This window comes from Plasmodium inui, assembly GCF_000524495.1.
Source record: "Plasmodium inui San Antonio 1 unplaced genomic scaffold supercont1.44, whole genome shotgun sequence".
NCBI lineage: Eukaryota > Apicomplexa > Aconoidasida > Haemosporida > Plasmodiidae > Plasmodium > Plasmodium inui.
In genome coordinates this window covers 2,152-24,489 of record NW_008481878.1, presented here as the reverse complement: position 1 = coordinate 24,489, position 22,338 = coordinate 2,152, and the positions used below count along the sequence as shown (strand labels likewise).

At 41.4% G+C, this 22,338-nt stretch overlaps 5 protein-coding genes across 5 annotated transcripts; 2 read left to right on the top strand and 3 right to left on the bottom strand.

Moving 5' to 3' along the window:
* Window positions 1-585: 585 nt before the first annotated feature.
* Window positions 586-5,226, bottom strand: C922_05194 (hypothetical protein; the record flags this gene model as incomplete). Its single annotated transcript, XM_008820766.1, has 2 exons — window positions 586-669; window positions 793-5,226. The coding sequence occupies 2 exons, from the start codon at window positions 5,224-5,226 to the stop codon at window positions 586-588; spliced, it is 4,518 nt and encodes a 1,505-aa protein (XP_008818988.1).
* Window positions 5,227-12,291: 7,065 nt separating this feature from the next.
* On the top strand, window positions 12,292-13,473 carry C922_05193 (hypothetical protein; the record flags this gene model as incomplete). The annotated part of the gene is made up of 2 exons (XM_008820765.1): window positions 12,292-12,472; window positions 12,611-13,473. 2 exons carry the CDS (start codon window positions 12,292-12,294, stop codon window positions 13,471-13,473), a joined length of 1,044 nt encoding a protein of 347 aa, XP_008818987.1.
* Window positions 13,474-15,239: 1,766 nt separating this feature from the next.
* C922_05192 (hypothetical protein) lies at window positions 15,240-15,755 on the top strand (the record flags this gene model as incomplete). Its single annotated transcript, XM_008820764.1, has 2 exons — window positions 15,240-15,462; window positions 15,577-15,755. 2 exons carry the CDS (start codon window positions 15,240-15,242, stop codon window positions 15,753-15,755), a joined length of 402 nt encoding a protein of 133 aa, XP_008818986.1.
* Window positions 15,756-16,285: 530 nt separating this feature from the next.
* C922_05191 (tRNA dimethylallyltransferase) lies at window positions 16,286-17,923 on the bottom strand (the record flags this gene model as incomplete). Its single annotated transcript, XM_008820763.1, has 1 exon — window positions 16,286-17,923. The coding sequence occupies one exon, from the start codon at window positions 17,921-17,923 to the stop codon at window positions 16,286-16,288; it is 1,638 nt and encodes a 545-aa protein (XP_008818985.1).
* An 820-nt stretch (window positions 17,924-18,743) lies between these two features.
* C922_05190 (hypothetical protein) lies at window positions 18,744-20,694 on the bottom strand (the record flags this gene model as incomplete). The annotated part of the gene is made up of 7 exons (XM_008820762.1): window positions 18,744-18,960; window positions 19,123-19,217; window positions 19,359-19,427; window positions 19,691-19,798; window positions 19,967-20,050; window positions 20,177-20,500; window positions 20,632-20,694. Coding segments are annotated over 7 exons (960 nt in total), but the record flags the coding sequence as incomplete, so codon positions are not given.
* Between the last annotated feature and the right edge of the window lie 1,644 nt (window positions 20,695-22,338).

Here is a 22,338-nt window from a genome sequence, read left to right as displayed (position 1 = left end):
TTGCACGACCGTCCTTTAAAATGGTGACTCTTCACTTCCTATTCGTCCACAACAACAGGGTGAAAACATCTCAATATACAGTCACTTCCCCCTCTATATTTTTAACGTCTGTTTTCTTTCCGCAAAATTGGAACTTTAAACACAATGTAGACGAAGTGAAAAAAAAAAAAAAATTCTTGGGAGCACTTCTTGGCTAAGCAGGCCGGTAACTTCTCTTAAGTGGCTCAGCAGCCGAGCGAACAATTGGCAGCTGTCTGGCAGTAAAAAATATTGAACGTCGCAGATGACCCATTACGTGTAAGCCGTGGTGTCCGAGTGAACACACCTTCAATCAGGCAGTTTTTTTCTCAAGAAATATTTCTCAATTTATTGATACATTGGTTAAAGGATGCACGATTAATATACATAAAGACGTGCGCACAATTTGATTAGGCCGCAATTTCATGGCAGAAAGGAAAAAATAAACACAACATGCGCTGAACATAAACACAGCATGCGCTTAAAATAAACACAAAATAGGGAAGGGCATGCCCATGGAGTGGATATGCTTATAGGACGCACACCTCCCCGGGGGAGAGTTACTGCTCAGACAAACACATGGGATGGGATCTCTAATGGCTCCTTGACGTTTGCTGGATCCACTTCGATGCTCTTCTCTATAGTATGTACCTTATTCGATGCGTAATTCCTTTTATGCAATTTTTTATTTTTTGTAACCCCGCTGAAATGGTTATCTTGTCTTACCTGCGTATTTTGCATATCGCCCGTGTTACCTGCTTAATAACTGCCCACTGGGCTGCAGCTGTGTCTGCCACTGAGCATCGATTTTTTATGTGCCTGGTATGGACGGTCCACGTTCGTTACATTACCTTCGTGGTAACTGTTACACATCCCGGTATGCGTTTTTCTGTGGAAATCCCCTTGCGCACCTCTTCTAAAATTACCGATAAGGTTGCTCCCTATATCCTCGCTGCATTTTCCACGTATTGCACTTCTGACGTGGTGGCGCTCGCACACTTTGCAGCTTTTAACGAAACTGAGAAGCACCATTGGGTTGTTGTATTTTTCACCGATGTGCTGCTCGGCAACGCCATCGCTACCATGGAAGCGGCGCACTTGAAAGTATCCATTTTTACTCCCCGTAATCAAACTGCCATTTTTATAATTATCCATGCTTCTCTTTAGCATGCGATAGTGCGGATCCTTGGCGGGGTGCTTAAACTCTGCGATCCTATGTAGGCTACTCTTTTTTCTAAAGTTAAATTCCTTTCTCTTTCTTCGGAAACACATTTTTGGCGAGTCGCCACTCTGCAGAAATGGATTCGTAACTAAGTTGTCATAATTTTCGTTTGTCCTTGCAGCAGGGTCAATTGCCGGGTGGTAGTGCATTGTGTGGTCATTGGAATGGTTACCCTTGCGGTAATGCGCGCTGCGCTGATATATGCCCCTCTGCTGCGAACCGCCTCGATGTAAATCCCTTCTACATTCGTGCATCCCACCTCTGAGTGTACCTTTTGTGTTAAAGCGGGAGTTACAACAACGGATATTGTTCTGTTGGTCTGCACCGACCGTGTCAAGCTGCTTTGCGTTCACATTAGGCGTGTGCATAACGCCATAGTTTGTTCTGTTACCCGCATTGAAAATCTCGTCATATGTGTAGCTTTCCCTTTTGAGTAACTCTCCCACTGCTGCGGACATATGAATCTTGTTGAGATTTCCAAACGTTTGTGCACTGGGGTAAATCCCCTTCGTGTAATTCGCATAGATGTTACTGACCACGTTTTCCTTCCTGTCGTGTAGGTCACCCAAATTGTAGTGACAGCTAGGGTTATCGCAGAGGTCCTTAAAATAGACCATCCTATTCCTCCATGCATTAAAATGTAGGTAGTTGCTATTCTGTTGAAGGTTGGGAAGCAAATTTCTCCCTTTTCCTCTACTGTGAAGAAATTTCATCTCTGCTTTCGTCTCAGTTTGTACATTCCCTACACTAGGAATGACTTCCATCACTCCATCATTACTGGTAACTCTGTTAATGCCCTTATGGGAACTGTTCCCCATAATTTTCTCGTACATATTTAACCCCCTTCCATCTTCGTTTCTAATTTTAGGATCGTTTGTTGAATTCAAGTGAGGGAACATTCCCTGGTTGAAATGTTCATTTACATGGAAGGTGCATCTATCGGTGTGTATATTCTCTACACGCGTTATATTGGGATCTACCTCCGTTTCCTTTTTCCTTTCCAGGAAGAATTTGCCTAGTTGGCCATATGCACTCTTTTCTACGCCGATGTAATGGAGACCCCCTTTTTTGAAGAGGTCGGAATTTCCCCTCACATACGCATCCCCCTCAGTTTGGACCCCTTCATCGTGTGTATTCAGGCAGGAAATGTTTCTCATTTTGTTCTTCATAGAGATGGTAGTGGTCCTGTGTGTGTCCATAAAGTGCTCATCACGTCTCTGTTGTTTTTCCTCCTCTGCTTGGACATATAGTGGCAAATTTATTCTACCGTACGGCTTGGAACAACCCCCATGGACCCCCTTCCCCATTTTTTGTACCACCCTTAACCAGTTACACATCTCATGGTTATTCATATTGCCTTCTGGATGATTCCCTTCAAATGTGTTTCCAGTTACTCCCTTTTTCATTCCATGCTTTTCCTCTGCATCGTGAGAAAATGGAACTTCAACAGAGTAATACTTTGGTCCGTTCCCATATGTTTGGTGGGGAAAAAGAGCATAACCATTGTGCGTTGACATTTCTTCTTCGTTAGTTGTACAGACATTGCCTAATGAAACGTTTGATGTATTTTCCTTGTGTGTTTCTTGTTTTTCCTTTTTGGTTACACTTTCACTTCTGCTTGCGTCACCTCTGTTGTTGCTGCATCCCTGTCGGGCTTTCCCATCATTCCCACTTTTCATTTGCGCGTTGGCCCCACTTCCATTCTCGTCATCGCCATCTTTTCTGATCTTCAAGTTGTTCGCACTTTCCTCCCTTTTAATCGTATCCAGAATGTACGAGATCAGCTCTTCGTTGTCGTCCCACTTCAAGCGGTTCGTGAGGGCCCTATTAATAATGTTCCTACTTGTACAATTAGAAGAACCATCACTACACATGTTTATCCAATTGGAAGCGGATCCAACGGAAGGGCCTTCTCTGTTGCATTTGTCCACGATGCTTGGGCGATCCACTCTGGTCGTTTTTCTCTTGCCTTTTTTGCTCGCTCTTCGGGGGGCGTTCTGCTGCTCTTCACTGTGGCTCAAATTGGAAGCATCTGTATATATGCACCCCTTTTTTATTTTGTAAAAAATGGCGCAGGCTGTGCAATCTCCGTTGATCGGTTTTTGCCTAACCTTCTCGTTTTCCACATTTGGGATCGTCTCCTCCATTTTTTCGATTTTCGCCTTGTCCACGCTTTCCTCATTTTTTCCCCTTTCCTCATTTTGTCCTCTTGCCTCAGTAACCACATGTTCCTGATTCCACACCTTTTCCGAACTTCCCAAGTTTCCGTCGTCTCCCGCTCTTTCTAACCCTTTGGTAATTCCTCCCTTCTCTGTGGGGGCATCTTTTCTGTGTTCTCTTCGTAGCTGAGTTCCCTTTTTCCTACCAGTTTTCCTCGCAGTGGTTCTTAATTCCTTGGCGCACGGCACCTCACTAGAGGTCTTTATTCTTGCGTCGGTGTCTTTCCCTTCGCGGAAAATTTCCACATCATTTCTCCTTCTATTGGGTTTGTCCGATGTGTTTTCCTTTTGGTAAAGTGTACCTTCCATGTGCATGAACCCTTCATTCATTTTTAACCGATTAGGTACATTTTCATTTGCCTTTTCGACACAGCTGGTTTGGTTTTGTGGCATTATTCTTTTCCTATCTTGTTGCTCTTGACACACTGAGTCCATATGATACGTTTGGTACATTTTTCCCGCTTTGTTGGCCTGCCATATTTTTTCCAGCTCGTTTGATTCGTTGCTTCCGTCCATTTGGACAATCCCCTCGGTTTGCTTCGTTTTGTCTGCACGATTCACTTCTTCCAATTCTTCCACTTCCTCCCCTCGTTCTGTTTTTCCCTGTCCATCACCTCCCCTCTGCGTTTGTTCTCCCCTCTCTGGCTCCCCCATTTGAAAATAGCTAAAAGCCTTTCCGTCATTCCCCCGATGTTTGCCCTTAAACAGAAAATTCGCGTCGTGCGGTGTATCCATTTCTTGCTGTACATCCACATCAAAGGCGTAACCGGAGTGGCCATTTCCATTTCGGATTATCCCTCCATATGTTTCTTCCCTGTCTGCAGGGCTCTTCAAGAAGTGCCATGCGTTCTCCGATTCGTCGTCATATTTTCTGCTTTCCTCTTCGGAGTCGATCGTTTGGCGATTCTTCACCTGCTGGGTTGAACCATCCCGGTGCTGCTTCTCCCCGATTAGCCCCAACAGGGCCGGCTTCGACTGTCTCAGGATAAGGTAACTGTTCTCTCCACCACGTCCACAATTGAAATCATCCCCTTCCACAATCGTGAAGGAATCGCATCTTTCATGCGTCAAAAGTCTGGAATTTCCTCGTCCGTCCACCATTTCTCCATTCCGATTCAGTTCACTACAGATACGAGATTTTTCAGTCTCCTCTCCAGCACTTACATACTCGAAAGAAATTTCATAGCTTTTCCTGATGTCCTCGTTTTTTAAAACATCCAGTAGATTCTCATTGTTACTTATGTGATAATATCTTCCTCTTATATCGTTTCCGTAGCTAATCAGTGCTGATCCTTCGGCAGTATTTCTCCTCATTAGCAGTTGCTTAACCAAAGGTAAGATCTTGTTCAGGTCATCGCCTTTGGAGGCTATAGGAGAAGTATCATTGTCTGGGTTGAGAAATATGTTAATGAGAAGCAGGCCTCTCTTATGATGGATCTTTCTCTCGGTGTTGCTACCGTTTCCACGTTTGTCCTCCGCATCGTTCTGCTTATTTTGTTCAGTTACACCTGCACCGTGTGGGGAACATGCCTCTACATTCCTGTCCGAGTCACCATCGTAGAGATTAACAACCTGGCTAAGAATGCCTTGGTCTATATTCCCATGAAAGTATTTCTTGTCGTTGTTTCTGAGGGTATGTCTCAGAGATGCTATGTCCATAAAACCGCCCTGATTGGCATCCCCCCCATCGCAAGCATTCGCAACACATAGCTCCTCATCACATAAATCAAAATTCGCACTTTGTGAAAAAAACGTTTCCCCTCCCATTTTTCTCTTCAATGTGAAACAATTATAACAACGCTCCCCTTTCCGTTGTAAAAAAAAAAGAAAAAAAAGGTCGATAGAACAATTTTTGCAAATGGTACAGCACCCCCTGACAGTCTTGTTCGTGCAAAGGAAAAAAAAAAATACTTTCTTGATTAACTCTTTTAAGTGCAAAAGGATTTTATTCGTGAAATGAGAAGTGGCAAAAATTTGAAGAGCGTGTGAGTATCAATAGGGGGCTACGCACGGGGGTGAAATATACAGGGGTAAACGGAGGGGTAAACGCAGGGGAAACTTTCAGTCACAGCTAAGTTACAGATCAGTTTTAATTTAATTTTCATTTTCAGTAAAACTTCCTTTGGGGTTTTTCTCCAATTTTTGGGCTACTTTAACTCAGGTTCAAAGTTAAACCCATTTGGGCCACCACAACCGCATGCACTTCCACATTTGTTTTTCCCGCTTGACATTTTTACAACCACTAAGGGTGGCGTCGACATAGTGCCGACTAAGTTCCATTCAGCACCACATGCTAGTAGACCATGGATATTTGCATATGCTTACAATCCTTTATGCATATAGGTAACCCCGTTTTCGCTTTGCTGCATGCCTTCCTCAGTGGTCTATCTTGCGAAGTGTGTACCATTTTTATATTTTTATTTTATTTTTTTTTTTTTGGAGGGGTCGGTGCGCCATGCTTGCAAGAAAAGAAGCATCTATATAGATGATGTCGATTGCATGCGTTAAGTTTTTGTCTACATAGACTTGCTCCCCCGTTCCCGTGCAAAATTTTTTTTGTTTTTTTCCTCCTGGGTTTATGCAATGACTCTTTGCCAAAATCGGCTTCTTCACTTTTTACATTTTGTTGGCATCGCATGTATGCCACCCGAGTGGTCTAGCAAGTGTACCGGCATACCAACCGTTGGTTTTTTTCTTTTTTTTTTTTTTTTTCATCCCCATAATGGGGCTTAAAACTCTTCACGCACTTACGCGATAAGGTTTGGAAGCAATTTTTTTGTAACCCCCTTTGCTAAGTGACTCACTCCTCGCCACACATTGTGGCTGCATTTGGCCGCTTCACATTTGTATGCAGGCAATATAACTGTGGTGCGGAATTCCTCAGTGCACCAGTCTCGGGTCGTTAAAATTGCCTTTTTATCGCGATGCCCATTTGATAATTGCTCCAACTCACTCCTTCATATGTTCGATGCCATCCAACTGGGGGAAAAAACCTTAAAAGCAAGAAATGTGCGCAGTTATTGCGTTTGTCTTCTTTCCCTTACAAAAAATTGCTTCCACTTAAGCGTGTGCATATGTTTGTGCACATGCTTGGGCTAATGCTCGGGGCATGTACTTGCGCGCACGTTCTTTAAGCGTGCCGGTCTAATATTGTTTTTTTTTTCCTGTTCTTTATTTTTTTTTCATTTTTCTTGTACACACTTCACGATTCGTGGAGTTGCTACATTCGGTGCTGCCTTCGGAGCAACACCGTTGTCCCCCTGACTTCATTCAAACGCGTTTGTCGCAACGTAGATGCAAATTTTCCTGACCCTTTTAAATGCTCCATACTGGTACACAAATTCACGTGTCCTCCCCCACCGCGTATTCATCTCTGTCATTTGGCGCGCCCGAAATGTACGATGAGTTACATTGGCCGCTTCCCCACTTGGCGTTTTTCTGTCGAATGAACATTTTGGCAAAACGGATTACGTGGCTACATTCGTTGGTGCACCTCTGCCATTGAGAACATGGCTCTTTTCGCAAATGCGATGGGGGACATGTTGTGCATACATAAGTAGGTACATACGTGCGAGAAGAAAAAGTGGTTGCCGGGTGTTACAACACTTTTGTTTTTTTCTGGTTTTTTTTGTTTTTTTTTTCTCAAGTGAGGCCCACATTATTTAAGCAAATGGTTAAGTGGATATACCTTCCCAGCAAGCATGTTACTCCTTTTGTCGACATTTTGCCCTACTTTTTAAGAATACAAAAAATGTCCGAATAATCTATCTGCTCCTTGGCGCGCGATCAAATGCAGCAGTAAGTGTATACCTGGGGGTGGAGAGGGGAAGAGGGAAACATGGAAAAGAGGGCCACTTCAAATAGCACTACTTATGGCATGGTGCCCAATCCATGAAGAGATACTATGTAAAGAATATAATTTAAAAAATAGGAGCATATTTTAAGAGGGGGAAAAAAAAGAGCATGTGAATAACACCATGGCAACGAAAAAACGACGGATATACGGAGCAGAACAGCACAGGAGCATCTCTCTGCCCAATTTACGTGAAAGGTTCCATTAAAATGTAAATAGATCATACCATCGCGAATATCCACAGAAAAAGTGTCTAATTCGATAATTTCCAGGGCGTGCAGCACGAAGCCCCTTTGCCAGTGCATATATACACACCTGTTTACAGAAAACAATCAAACACTTATGTAGGCATAATGCCACACGCAAAGAACACGAATCGTACGTCGGACATTATCTCACACGTAGTGATAAGTGGCATTTTTTCCACTCTAGAAGAAAGATGCAATTTAAAAAAAAAAAAAAAAGAAAAAAAGAAATTGCATCCCGCGGATTAATTTCACCTCTTTTGTTGTAAAAAGGGAAATTAAATTCTTCTTTCTGTTTAAGGAAAAAAACACACCCTGTTTGACGCTTCCAAAACAAAATTGAACAACCACCTGTTTAAATTACTTTATAAAATATTTCCCTCATGCTTAAACGTAAAAGTGTATGCAAAAAATCTCATTTTATGTGCACGTGGGGGTGTATATAAGTATGCATGTATGCATACTTCATGCGTACTCACGCGCACACATTTTTAAGGGGCCCAATGAGGGGACAAGCCTTTTTGTTTTCCCAAAGTGAGCTGAATTTTATCATTTAGAGAACCCAACTGAACCGGAAAACCACCTAGGGGCTGTGCCAAATGATACTTATCGCGTTCTACACGAAGAAGACAATTCGCGTTTTACCTTTAAGTGAATTTTTTTCTTAAAAGCGTTCTCGCTAATGCCTACAAATTTAATGTTTTAATGTGAGCCTACATCTTAACTGTCCTGGTATAAATTCTAATTAGGATTACAATCATTGCGCAAGAGGTGTGAACTGCTTTGCTATATGCACATTCTACAAAAAAGGCACTGCAAAAGTTTATTCGTGGTCGTGAAAAATGGTGCACATGTGCAAGAACACATGTCCCTTGTGCGTTTGTCACCCCTTTGCTTAAAAGAGCAACCTTTTTCTACATGCCATTCTGGGCCCCTTGACGCGAAATGCTCACAAGCTTGCCAGGAGAAGCCCCTTTTGGGAGACAGCTCTTCTTGTTTTCCATTTTGGCTTTTATAATGTCTTGAGGAAAAGTGCACCCCTAGGAGGTTAATTTTTTTTCCGGAAAGTTTTCTTGCTTTAATTTTTCAAGCTCTCCCCTTATGCGCTTTTGTTGCGCCTTTTTTCCCTCTTCGTTTTAGTACACATTTGACACGCGTCTATGTCCCACCAAGGGGTTTAATTCGTGTCCAGCTCTGTACCACCTGCCAGCAGACTGTTAACCACCCAGTTTCCGCCACGCGCTCATGGCATAAATAATTTTTTTTTTTTTTTTTTACACAAAATTGTCATTCAACAATCAAACGTTAATTAACGTTTCAATTTGAATATAATTTTTTTACACAATAAATAAAAAAAAAAAAAAAAAATGACATATCACCTACACGATGGAGAAATTTTCAAATGTTTTCTCCCCCTTCCTGTTTAAAAAGGCGGAAGGAATCCCGGTGTAAATAAAAGTGAACTTAATTAATGAGCAATAAATATATGTAATAAATTGGGTGTACAAAACAAATGCCTTCTTTTTCACTGTCAGTTATTACCAGCTTTAAATGGCGCAGTGTATACTCTGTGAACAATTACCCAAGCAGAAGAACTTTTTAATTTCTCCGTAGGACTATCCGCTCAGATCTGTCGCGAAAAAAAAACAAACGATGAGCGAGAATGTGTTTAGAGAAATTTTACGTAACAGTTAGCTCATCGTAACTGTTTTGTTTCTGTACTTATGGGTGCGTCGGCCTCTTCGTTTGCCCTGCGCGAATGAACCGAATTTTTCCACTTTCATTTGCACAGGGCAGACACGCAAATATTGGTTAAAGCCATTAAAGAACATTTAAATTGGCAAAAATGGCGAAAGGAGCAATTGTGATAAGTGCTTAATAAAAAAACATTTTTTTTTTTTGCTATATTCATGACGACATAGAACAATTAAACAGAAAGCGAGAGGATGAAATGCGCTTTTTTTTTTTTTTTTTTTTTTAAAAGTTACAACTGTGTGTTCAAAACTCATGAGTACACAAGTTGCGCCTCTTGGGAGTGGCACTATATAAACCCATTTCGATACAGAGAAGTATGCGGCACTTTGTTTTTCCCATTTTTCACTATTCAACCAAGTCAACTTGCATCCAAAATGTAGCTACGCAAAATGTGTTTATGTCACCCAAGATTACTACGTCTCATCCTTTCAAATAGTTGTGAACATACCGAGTAATGACTCCATTTGGTCCCTCTGCAAATTAAAGAAAAAGTGAAAAGGGTGGTCCAAGTGCGGAATGAAAATGTTTGCCATCCGAAAAAGACACATGTAAGTGTCGGCACACACATGAACGACAATAGGAATATGGGTCACATAAATAGGAGTAAAAAATATCCCGCTGACAAATCATTCGGTCGATGATACCCTCCCCACTCTTCCTTTCGATTGAAACACACATCTCGTGCGCAAAAATTTGAGGGGAAATAAAAGACAAAACGATAAAAGCAAATCGGCCTCTCTCGTATGTACTTGTTTTTTCGAGTAATCCATGAAATATTTGTTGCCTTCCAAAGTCTGCTTTTTGCACAAAAAGGGAAAAGAGACAATTCGTACGTGTGTATGCGTGTGCGTCGATGTGCCACGCAGAGTGCGAACATATACACCCGTTTGAACAGGCAATTCTGAGCCCTTTGACCCTCTACAAGATTCAAACCTTCTTGAAATAATTCTTCATTTTGTTTTTCTCCACTTTCCTGCTGTTTTCTCTAAAGCATAACAGGCACGAATTAAATGTGGAATTTCCCCATTTGCATGAGGAAGGGAAGTTGTGAATTGATCTGCTCCTTGAATGAGTGAACCGCTCGTTTGTGTGCCCTTACATTTCTTTTACTAAATCTTGGTTCATAAGGGACTCGGTGAAGTAAACATTAATGACCGAGTAAGGGGGCTCATTCTGTAATTTGGGGGTACATATTACAAATGGATAGTTTTTTATTTTTTTTTTTTTTTGAGGGTGTGGGGGCGAAAAAAAAACACAGTTAAATGGAGTGGACGCTTGATAAAAAGCGAACGAAAGAAAAAAGGCAGAGTATTTCGGAGAAGTAAACCCCCATATAGGCAAAAAAAAAAAAGCCTTTTTCACTTTACCATATCTCTATCAATTTGGACAAACATGCCATCCTTCGGTCGAGTTTCCCCATTTTTGTTTCTTACCGTTAGACTTATCTCAGCACAAAGTAGAAAGAGAAAAATTAAAAGTACAACTCTTTTCATCATTTTTTTTTTTATTTTCGAAAAATTGACATAATACTGTTAAGAAGAAAAAAAAAATCACATGTTACAAAGTGACCCATATGAAGAGTTTAACTTCAGTAAATAACAGCGTTATTGATGAAATGAATGTTTCCAGAAAAATCGTTTGTTTCCATTTTGACCATGCTGAAAGAAAGAATTACACGCCTGGGCATTTTCGCACGTGTACTGGTGTATATACGTTGCTTTCCCCCAAACGGAAGACAATAGTTTTTTTCTTTTCTTTCCGCTTTGTAATTTTTTTTAACTACCCAGACAATTAAGTCAATTTTACCATTTTGCCTATTACTTAGGGCTAACGAGATAATTTTAATTTTTACGCTTTTCGCAATTTCTTGAGAGATGTGAATCGCGCTGCAAATGATTAATTCCAAACTTGGTGACTATTTTGCTTATTTTATTTTTTTTCCTTTTTTGGGCGCGCCTTGCCGCTCTGCCACTTGCGACATCTTAGCTGCGTGGTTGAATATTTTCCGCATTGCACTGATCACCATCGCAGTTGCCGATCCCTTGAGACGCTCCGGTTTGGTCTAGTGTGTTCGTCTGTTTCTTATTTTTTTACAAAATAGGACAAAAATGAAAGGACGAAACAGGAAAAGAAATGAGAGGAAAAGCTGTTTGACGGTCTCAGTTCTTTTTTTTTTTTTGCAAGCTTTTATAAATAGACAAGCTTGCAATTGAGGATAACTTGAAATCGGGTCTTTTTGCTTCACAAAAAAGAAAAAATAATAATAAAATTAAATAAAATCACCAAAGGGGGTACGCACAACTACGTACAAACAGCTGGCGGCTCACTTGCACAAATTTACAACTCGAAAGATCCCTTTTTACATGTTGCGACGCAGACCCATGTGTTCACACAGCGTACATTACGCATGCATGCGGGTCTTAGTGTAGTCCTTAAAAGGGGAGATTAATTATTTTACAGAGCTAATTGCCCCAAAATGGAGAAATTTAGAAGGAGCGAACAGAAAGAACAAAGGAGAAAAACAGAAAATGAAGAAAATGAAGATTAACTGCATGTGCTTAGAAAAAAAAAAGTTACCCATTTTTGAGCTATAAAGAGTTCAAATTACTGCTCACTCGGCAACATTTCTTGTATAAAAAAATGAAAAAATTAATTAAAAGTGCACAAATGAGAGTACCCCCCTTTTATTTTTCCTTAAAAAAGAAAAATTAAAATTGTCCCCAAACCGTCTTTATTTTATACGAAATTGTAAAAAAAACTATTTTCTCATTTTTCAAAATAAAATAACAACAGAAAATATGTTTACACATAGATGAATACACCCAGGTCCATTTTTTTTTTCCCCCATTTTAACACGAATCGGAAGTTCACAATTAAGACGCCTTTTCAGTTTAGCCTCACAACTCCACATCTTTCGCACGTCGTACGCTATACTTCACCTCGTAGCTCTAACGCCCAATCTCAAACTTCAACTGAAAAATGAATTTCAGCTCCGCAGTAGTTGCTTTACCCGAAGAAGGAAAGAAAAGGCAGACGAAACTGATCCGATTGAGAAATGGGCACTACAGAAGAATCGTTGAAATCTCGAATATTGACGAAAAGAAAGTAATTCACGATATATTTCGTTGTGCTTGTGTCACCCCCCAAAAGGATGAAGCTGGTATGTTACTTGGACTGTTAAGTGGCTGAGAAAAAGCGTTCTTCGGTTACTGCGCCTTTGTTGGGTCCTCGCGTAGGGATTACCTGCTTGAGCGTCTGCATGATATATTTGTACTTCTTCCCATTTGCACCCCCCCAGAGGACGAAGGAAAATGGGAAGACGTCAAAAATCCGGAGAGCTCAAAGGAGTATGACGAAAAGAGCGATTACATGGAGTCCGAAAAGAAAGAATCATACACCGTTGCAATAAACGAAGAGGATAAAACAGAGGACCTGTATTCTAAAACGATCTCCTTCACATCTATTACTCCTACGAGCATAAAGAGTGAGGAACAAGAATCCCGAATGAAACTGTCCCTGCTGGATGTGAAGGAAGAAGAGAAAGAGGAAGAGGAGGAAAAGGCGGAAGAAGAAGAGGAAGACGAAATAGAATCTATTGTTGAAGAAAAAGAGGAACAAAAAGAGGAGGAAAAAGTGGAGGAAAAAGTGGAGGAAAAAGTGGAGGAAAAAGAAGAAGTTCCACCTGAAGAAAAGAAACTAATAGAACCATCCAAAACGCTGATGAAGGGAACGAAGACAAACATCTATTTCTTGTCGAATAAAGAAATGGTACCAACTTTAATGTGTTACAATTACAATTGCAATGCTGTGGTCTTCGAAAAAGACACCTTTCTAAGATACCTTTACATGAAATCCATCAGCAATATCATACTGAATGAGCGCATGATTGAACAGCTGTGCAAGCAGGAAGATCTAAAATATGTTCTAACCAGTAATGCTATAGTTTTAGAATCTACAGATTTTCTCAAGCCACTCATTATAGAGTTTGAGTCATCCATTTCGAAGAAAGTATTCGTTAAGCATCTCAAGTACAATGCAAAGAAAGAAATAGACATGAAAAAGTACCACGACTACATGGGCGAACTTAACTCCAACGAAAAAGTACGTCTAATGAAGATTGAAAGGTTCCACTCCTTAAATAAGATGATTCAGAGTAATTGACTTTTTTCTCATACTTGGAGTGGGCGAGGTTTATGGAGGATAAAGATGGACTCTCATGGGAACATAATATTTTCTTTAAGAGAAATATCGTCTTGACAAAACTCCCGTCGAGGTGACAGAAATGTACACACGTGTGTTCATTTTTGCCTCTTCGAATAATCGGTACACCGTTGCACATCTTTTGTATATTATAACCCCTCGCTCAAAGGGGTGACTTAAAAAAGGTTAAGAATAAAACCTATGCGATGCTTTGCAAATTTGGACGGGAGGACGCGTCACACATATGGTCAGCGTACTGCGGAAAACAATGTCCACGTGGGACATGGGGGTTTATTGGATTCCCTCCCTGCGTTACCTTACTCGTGGGCGCATCATCATATCTTTCGCGTTTTCGCCGTTTCCCCCAGGGGAAATTGCACACCCCTGCGTAGTCTGCATTATTTGTCTGTAGTTTGTTTGTTCTTTTATTTGTTCTTTGTTTTTTTTTCTTTTTTTTTTCTCCAACTTTTGCCTATCCCTTCTGATAGGCACCACCACCCTCCTTTAAACTGTATTAGTTTTCCCCCTTTCGCAATTCTTCACCTGGCTAGTTCGCCAAGCCGATAATCGGCACTCCTTAAGTTGTGACTCCTTAAGCCTAGAGCTTTTCCACAGTTTGCGGTACCCTTACCTTTTTTATTATGGCATCGTCTGTTTTTAATTTTCGGACCCTCTCCTCTGCTGCTTCTTCTTCTCTTTACTCGGTCTCCTCTGTTCTCTTAAGATTTTTTTTCCCGCAGCTCGGCTGATAAAATGGGGGCGATTATTCCGCACATTTGTGGAGCATTTGACGCACTTTTTTGACGCACCTTTTTGACGCACCTTTTTGACTTACCTCTTTGGGGAATTTTCATTTTCCCCCCAACTTCTTATTTTCAACATTTTTCAGGGCAAAACCCCCCAAACGGTGAAGCGCCTCCGCCAGGGCAAATTAACTGGGGGTTTCAACATCCGCAACGTTCGTCACTTCCCCTTTTACGAAACTCTCAAATGAGAACACGGAACTGCTGCCATCGAGTGGACCATGGCTAGCGCAGCATAATGCATTCGTCAAAGGGTGAAACAAAACCCTGTCGCCGTGGCAAAATACATGTGTGAAGTGCTTTCTCTCCAGGGTTGGCGGAAAATCCACCGTAAGGCGAACGTGATTAAGCAGGGTATTCGAAACTGCAAAAGGAATTCGCGCGTTATGCCTCTTGTCATCCCGGCCTTCATCCGTTTTGTTATCCCTGCTAATCCCAAACGTAACAAGCATGACAAACGCGCAAAACGTGCCCCCCTAGAAAGTCATGACAATTTTGAAGATACTTCTGCTTTTCCTGCCGCTAGCCCACTCATTTGTCTTAAAAAAAAAGGTAATTGCAGAAAAATGAAAATGAACGGTATGTCGAGTGAGTCTGCACGACTTGCTATGCAACTCCCGTGATGCGCAAGCGGAAGAACCCCAAGGAGTGATTGACCCTGGGGCGAAAAGAGCTCCATTTTGAAGAAGGGCAAAAAATTGCTTCCGCGTGGAGGCACATCGCGGAAACGCAGTGCAGATGTGCATACGAATATATAGAAATAGAGAAATACATATATATATGTGTATATATACATTTCCTTTTCTTGCCCGCGGACACACATGACTCAACTGCTCCTCCGCGCAGCCCGAATGGGAAGCGCAACAAGCGCACAGAACCAAGTTCCAGCTGTACAGAACCAGGTACTTCAGGAAATTTAAAACAATGCCATATATCCGCGATTCGGGACAAAACCACATAAAAGAACTGACCAGAGAACGTGTCAGGCTGAATAAACGCACAACCAATTCTATTACCCTTGGCGCAAATTTTCTGTTTATATGTAACTTAGACAACAGACTTTCTTCCAAGGACGTTACGCATTTCTTTAATTATTTTATCGGAAACAATAATTGCGTGGCCCGCATACGAAGGAATAAATACACAGGTGGGGCGTCATGTGTAGGAATGGTGCCCTCCCCTGCGTTCTCTTAGCGGTGGGTTTCACGTCAATTTCACCAGCTTCCCGCACCGCTACATCAATCCTCTCCACCCCCCGCAGGCAGAAACATGGGGCACGGAATTTTGAAATTCCAAAAGGCAGAAGACGCAACACTCGTTTTGCTCACTTACCAGGGAATAAAACTGGGAGAGAAAAACATTATCCTAACCGAGGCCTTCAAGAACGAACACCTGAAGCAGAAGAAGCACATCTGCAATGTTTTGCAGCCAAGCAGGTAGTAAGAAAAAATTAGGACACGAATAATGGCCCATAAACGGCCGTGTCAATACGCGTGTATACCTTCACGACAGCGTTGCGATGAAGAGATAACGCAGTTCGGGGTTGCAAATTGAGAAAAATATAAGCATGAGATGTCATCAGGAATTGACAAAGAATTGCGTGACAATTCTCAAGCATGAAGGTCAAGAAGGCCCAATTTCATCACATACAATTCACGTCTTTTAAACGAAGTGGGGCAATGAATAAATCACCAAAAAAGAAAAAAAAAAAATCATAATCAATTGAAGATAAGCAAAGCTATATTTTAAAAGTGGAGCTGAATTAAAAATATAAATGTATGCAAATTTGCACACGTCTGTTTTGTTGTACTTCTTTTTTTTTTTAGTCCCTTTCGAGGTGCATTCTGACTAATGCAGCCCGTTGCACGGCGTCTGTGCATATCACATTTGTGTGTTCCTGTGCTGTTTTTTCCCTTTTTTTCCCCCTTTTTTTCCCTCTTTTACGCCTCCCCTTTCCCCCAATCTTTTCGTCAACTGCGGCAGAATTTCAGCACCGTTCGCACCGCTTCAGCCAGCTGCTGGGCGTAGTCGCGCGATACGTCTATCCTGTTGAGCGGGATGTTATAGCATTTTACAAATCTGTTTAATATCCACCTTCTCTGCCGCTTCGCATACTTATACGTTTTTCTAATTAAGTTTTCTTTGCACAAATTGAATAAATCTTCATTACTAACATTGTTAATTTTTTTTTCGATGTACGTATCAAACTCTTTGTATGCAATGCTTTGGTTAATCCCCTTTCCAAACAGCTTGATATTTCCATTCTCATTTAGTTCTTTCAATTTGATGGCTTCGTCCAGGAGTCCATTCGAAATCATTTTGTCGACTCTCTTTTCGATATTTCCTCGTAGCACATCATCATTGCTGTAGTCCAGATAAAACACGCAGGGGGCATATCTTGTCCCATCGAAATGATTATTCTTGTGGTTTCTCATTTTTATTAGTTCACTATGTTTCTTATTGTATGAGTAGAAAATCTCTAGACTTCTACAAATTCTTTTCCTGTCATTTTGGTGCAACTGATTGGCTCTTTCTTCGTCTACCCTTTTTAGCTCTGCATGTAGTTCTTCATTTGTCATCTGCTCATACGGATTCGTTCCACTTTTTCCTCCTTTATCTTGATCTGTTTTGCTATGCGCTTCTTCCAAGTCTACCACAGATTCCCACAGCAACGACTCGATGTAAAGCAATGTACCTCCAACAACGATGGCCAATTTGTTACTCTCACTTATGCTACGGATCATGGGTATCGTATGGCTAATAAATTTATGGACATTAAACTCTTCCTTAGGTCCGCACACATCCAAGAGGTGGTGTCTTATGTCCCTCTTTTCCTCTTCCTCTACTTTGGCTATCCCTACTTTGAAATTTTGATAAACCTGCATAGAATCAGCACTAATTATTTCGCTCTCTACATTACTCTTCAATAGTTCTTCACATAAGTCTATGCTAAACTTTGTCTTGCCACTACATGTTACTCCGATAATGAGAATAATTTTTTGCTTCTCTGTTTTGTTCAAATTTGGCTGAACAGGTAGGTGGCTATCTTCCGGGTAGGAATCCTTTCCGTCTACATTGTGGACTTGTTTCGCAGCATCATCGCGCGATTTCATGGCGTCCCCGTTTGTCTTTTTGATCACGCCACTTAGCGACGAAGTGTGGCTCGTGATTTTCTCTTCGTTTTCCTCTCTTAGCTCCGATTTGCACTCCTCTTCTGATGGGCTACGCTCGAAATTGGACAACTGGTCCAGGTTTAATTTCTCATTTCTGTCTCTCCTTTTCGTACGAAGGGGGTTGCTGCATATGTACAATCTGATCCTCCTCTTGCCCACACAACTATTAGCTACCCAGTCATTTCGCCTCCCCAAATGCCAATTCAAATTGTGTTTGTGTTTCCGGTCATACCTGTTTGTGTCCTTGACTACGTAGTTGTTGCTATGCCTGCAAATGCTAAAATTTTGTGGAATGCTTTTCCTATGTATGTAGTTCCCCCTTGTTAGAATGCCCCTTTGCTGCTTTATCACAAAGGAGGTAACTGCTACGGGGAAAATATTGACAAAGAGGGTAAGTACGCTCAGAAAAGTGCAACTATAAGGGGCACAAAACATCTATGTTTAGAAAATTATGGCTGGTTGTATCTTTGCCGGGATTTCTTCTGCGATTTCTTCCGGGCAGGTTGACGAAGCGGAGTCGCTGTGACGGCTATCAAGATAGAGTCCTATAAAAAAACGTTATGCTTATGTCCAAACATATATGCAGAAATGGCGGGGTGATGTAATACAAGCCTTTTCGCTGGACTATATTCATATCTGTGTAAATTTACAAATGAGCAGGTGGTAGCACTGGGGGGGGAGGTGGCAGGTTCAAGCGTCGAATCTCTTGATAAGCGCCCAAATGAAAACACCATAAGAATAGCTTTCGCACCAGCCTTATATATCAGTTTCTCTCTCTAAGTGTCCTTCTCACTCCTTAAGATGCGAAACAGATACACTACATGCTTACGTGGATGCCCGGCTAAGTGCTCCCTGGCACGTATGCTGCTATTTGTTTCCGCATCTGTGTATTCAACTTTTTCCTCACAAAATTGCTCACTCATGACGTGTCGCTTTAGAGTAGTCTAAAAAGGATGACTCCATCCAGTTAAATTAATTCTTTTAAGAATGACCTATTGGTGAGCCAAGTGACGCTTTTTTGAAGTTCTTTCGAGTGGTTATAAGGTATACGTGGGCGTCAACAAAATGGCAACAAAAAATGGTGACCGCAAGTTGTGACAAAGTGGTGCCGACGTGGCGACCACATTGACGACAAAATGACGAGCGCACAAGGAACAAGCGGCTCACACAAAAAGTTGGGGAGCATTCAAACAGTTAAAAAAAAAGGAATTCACAACGGGGTTAAGGAGGATCACTCCGGATCCCTTCTCTGACCCTAAAGCATTCTCATAGCCTCTAGCTTCATTGTTTCTACTATGGGCGAATACTGAGCTATAACTTTGGAAAGGGAAAAATGCAGAGCATCCTTGATCATTTCGCTCTGCGCTTTTAATAACTTCATTTGTAAATCTAGAATTTTTTGTCGCTCCAGTTTTTCTGAAATGTCCCTTCTTTTCTGCATCTGCATCACCAGTTCGTCAATAGTGGGGTACCTGCCATTTGGCGAAAAGGGGAATGACACAAGTGGGGTGCATCACTTTATTTTATATGCTGATGCAGTCATTTCTATGAAGACACAGGCGCGCAGTGTGACTCGAAACGCTCGTAGAATACTGCTTTAGGAAGGGGATCTACACTGGCATGCGATAACTTACCCGTAATCAGTCTGGCTTATTTTTACATTCAATATGTTGCCCGTATCTTCATTTTCCCCCTCCTCTAAGAAAGACGACTGCCTTTGGAAATTCTCCTGAGAAGATGGAAAAGTGGCAGTCGTTTGCGCATGCGTTTGAAGGGCCCACAATTCGAATGGCAAACTAAGAGCCGCAAATCGCCAGGGTGAAATCGTGATGGTGAAAGCGCGAGTGTGAAAGCTCAACGCAGTGGCCACCTTTATCTTCTGCTTTTCCTCTCGCTGTCCCAGTTCCTTCAGCTCCTTCGTCAGGGCTCGGTGCACGACCTTTAAAGGGGGAAGCAAATGTGGAGGTAAAGGTGGAGGAAAAGATGTCGTTGAATGTGCAACCAATTTGGGAGCAAGCGCGGAGGCACATATGCGTGTGTTTCCCCTAGGGTGGAGGATAAAGAGTGAAAAGAAACATAATAAATCGCGAACGGAACATAATAAATTGGCAACCAGACATAATAAATCGCGAAACAAACATAATGAATTGCCAACCAAACATAATAAACCGCGAACCGCAGCCAACTGCAAATCACAATAACCTTCTTGTCAACAAAAAACGGGTTCAGCTGCAGCTGTATCTGCTTCTCCAGCTCCAGCATGGTTATGTCCGTCAAGATGGAGAATTCGGATATGGCCATTTCGAACATCTGCCAAGAGGGAAGAAGAAGGGCAGGCATTTACAAATCGCGTCCTCCCGACGCAGGCTTGCACATAGGTATTCCTCGGCAAGGAGTTATACACGTGTGTAGACATGCAGACAGATGCAACATGCATGTTTAGTGCCTCTTTATAGGGAATGAAAAGTAAGCCAGTACCGCAACTTCCTCATCGGTCCCGTACTGCTCCATCTCTTCGATTTTTTCCTTTATCTCTACGCTGGGTTCAGTTAACTCGGAAAGCTGCGTTAGGAGAAGGGTGAAAAAAATTAGCACAAAATTAGGAAAAAATTAGGACAAAACGGTGTCGTCTTCCATTATGTCGCTCTCTATTTTAAGTTCATAATTGGCACCATCACATGTACGTACCGATATCTTCACAGAAGGAAACGTTCTATTAACATAATTCTGTTCCAGAAAGGACGTATGTTTTCTAAGTTCTGGTGGTGGCAGTGGCCCACTTGTTGCCTGATTAACCTTTTGGAATTTCTTCAAGTTATTTTTCGTTTGAACATTTTCTGAATGTTTCTTCACGTTTTCACGTCTTAACGTCTGGATAGAATTAGAAATGACCGAGCCGATCATATTCGGGTCGTTGAAAATGCTTAACAATTTTTCCACTGTGTCTTGTATTTTTATCTTTGAGCTCGACAAGGATTTGTTGTATTCGTCTTCCAGCTTCTGCATCATCCCCTGTGAGTTTAAGAGGTGTTTCCGTGTGTTTATCTTTTAGCCACGCACTTTAACACTACTTCTATGCGCGCGTTAGGGCAGACGCTTTAAAGGATATTTGGCCACACAGGCAATCTTCGATAATCCCCTACCTCCTCCAGTTTAAGCCTCGCAGATTCCAACAGCTTAATTTCTGCCGCCACTTGCGGTAAGGGCTATCATAGGAAAAGCAACAAGGGGTAGATGGGCATAATAGATGAGTGATCAATGGGAGCATAAGCCGCATGAGTTAGCGGAGGCAAGACGGTTTTAAACCACCCTTCGGCGTAACCCGTGCATCAGGAGTGCCTAATTTGGGGGATCCCCCTAAGTACGCTTCCGCATGTGGATGGATAATCAATTGCCTATGAGGAGAAACCCTCTATCGAGATGTTATCCCCTTTTTCTTTTTTTGCTTTTCTTAATTATTTCGATTTTTCCCTACATTTTCTGGGGGACTCAACTTGACTTCAATAGATGGCAGCGTCTTGGAGTTGAACTCGTAGTCAATTGGCCATCCCATATTTTCCTAACAAGCAGAATAGAGAAGGGGTCGGAAATGTGAGGTACGCAGAAGAGACAACTAAGTTTACGTCGTAATGCCGAATTTTATTCTATTTTATTCTAGTTTTTTTTATTTTATTTTATTGTATTTTATTATTATTTTTTTTTTCGCTTGCTTCCTCATTTTCACCGTACATCTTCACACAGAATTATCTGCAAAATGGAGGAAGCCAGAACGGCACAAGGAACAAGAAATTTCAATCTGAACAACATTTTGTTTATTACAGTATTGTTTGTCAATCGTAAGTTAGAAGAAACGAGTTAGTTTCACTTATTTCCACGCACGATTCATGCAAGTTTGTGTAGAGGCTAACGCATACATACGTACACGTCTGTGTCACAATGGATTAATTTTCAGGAGCAAATGCACAAATATGTGAACAGTTGGCGGAAAAAGGGAAGAAGAAAAGAAAAAAGTGTTCACGTCAAAATAACAAATCGTTGCATAAAGGGAAGAAGAAATTGACATAAGAATGTGGAGTGAGAAAAAAAATAGACTTAAATGTACGTACACTTAAAAAGTTCTTCCTGTGAGAAGGAGATTTAATAAAAAAAAATATAAATAAAATAAGAAAAAAAAACACACTTTTCTGTCTTTATTTAAAAACTATTTTGCAAAGGTCGATTTTCTCTGCTTTCTTCTCTACTGCTTTTAAAAATAAAAAAAGAGCCAAGTCAATGGCCTTTTTCTCTTCTTCTAGGATTAGACATATATAACAAACATAGGCCTTAAAAAAATTGATTTATTGAAAAGACTCCATTGTGGTATTACTCATTATACACATCGATTTTCTGTACCTTTTTTTTCTGGTTCATGTGATTTCCACGAGATAAAGCACACATATCTTTCTTGACATCGCAAGAGCGCTAAATCCATGCGGCGTCCTTTTTTTTTTTATTTATATTCTCCTACAAGTGTGTATACCTGCATAGTGCACCTGGGCAATCCTACTTCTTATACCTTTATCTGCGGTGATGCACTCTCCTTTTTGCTTTCTTTTTTTTTTTTTGCAAATCTTTCATATAATTTCTTCGTTTGTAGGCATATTAACAAGTTGTGGCTCCCTTTTGTGGGTAGTAAAATCTGCCAGTTTTCTTTCCGGTGCCTTTTCGTTATGGTTCAGCTGGGTTAATCGCTGCCGCTTTCGGATTCGCTCCGACTCTCGCTCTCTGATCCACTTTCACTTCCGGTGTCACTTCTGCTGTCATTTCCGGCGTCACTTCCTGACTCGCTCCCTGAGCCACTTTCACTTCCG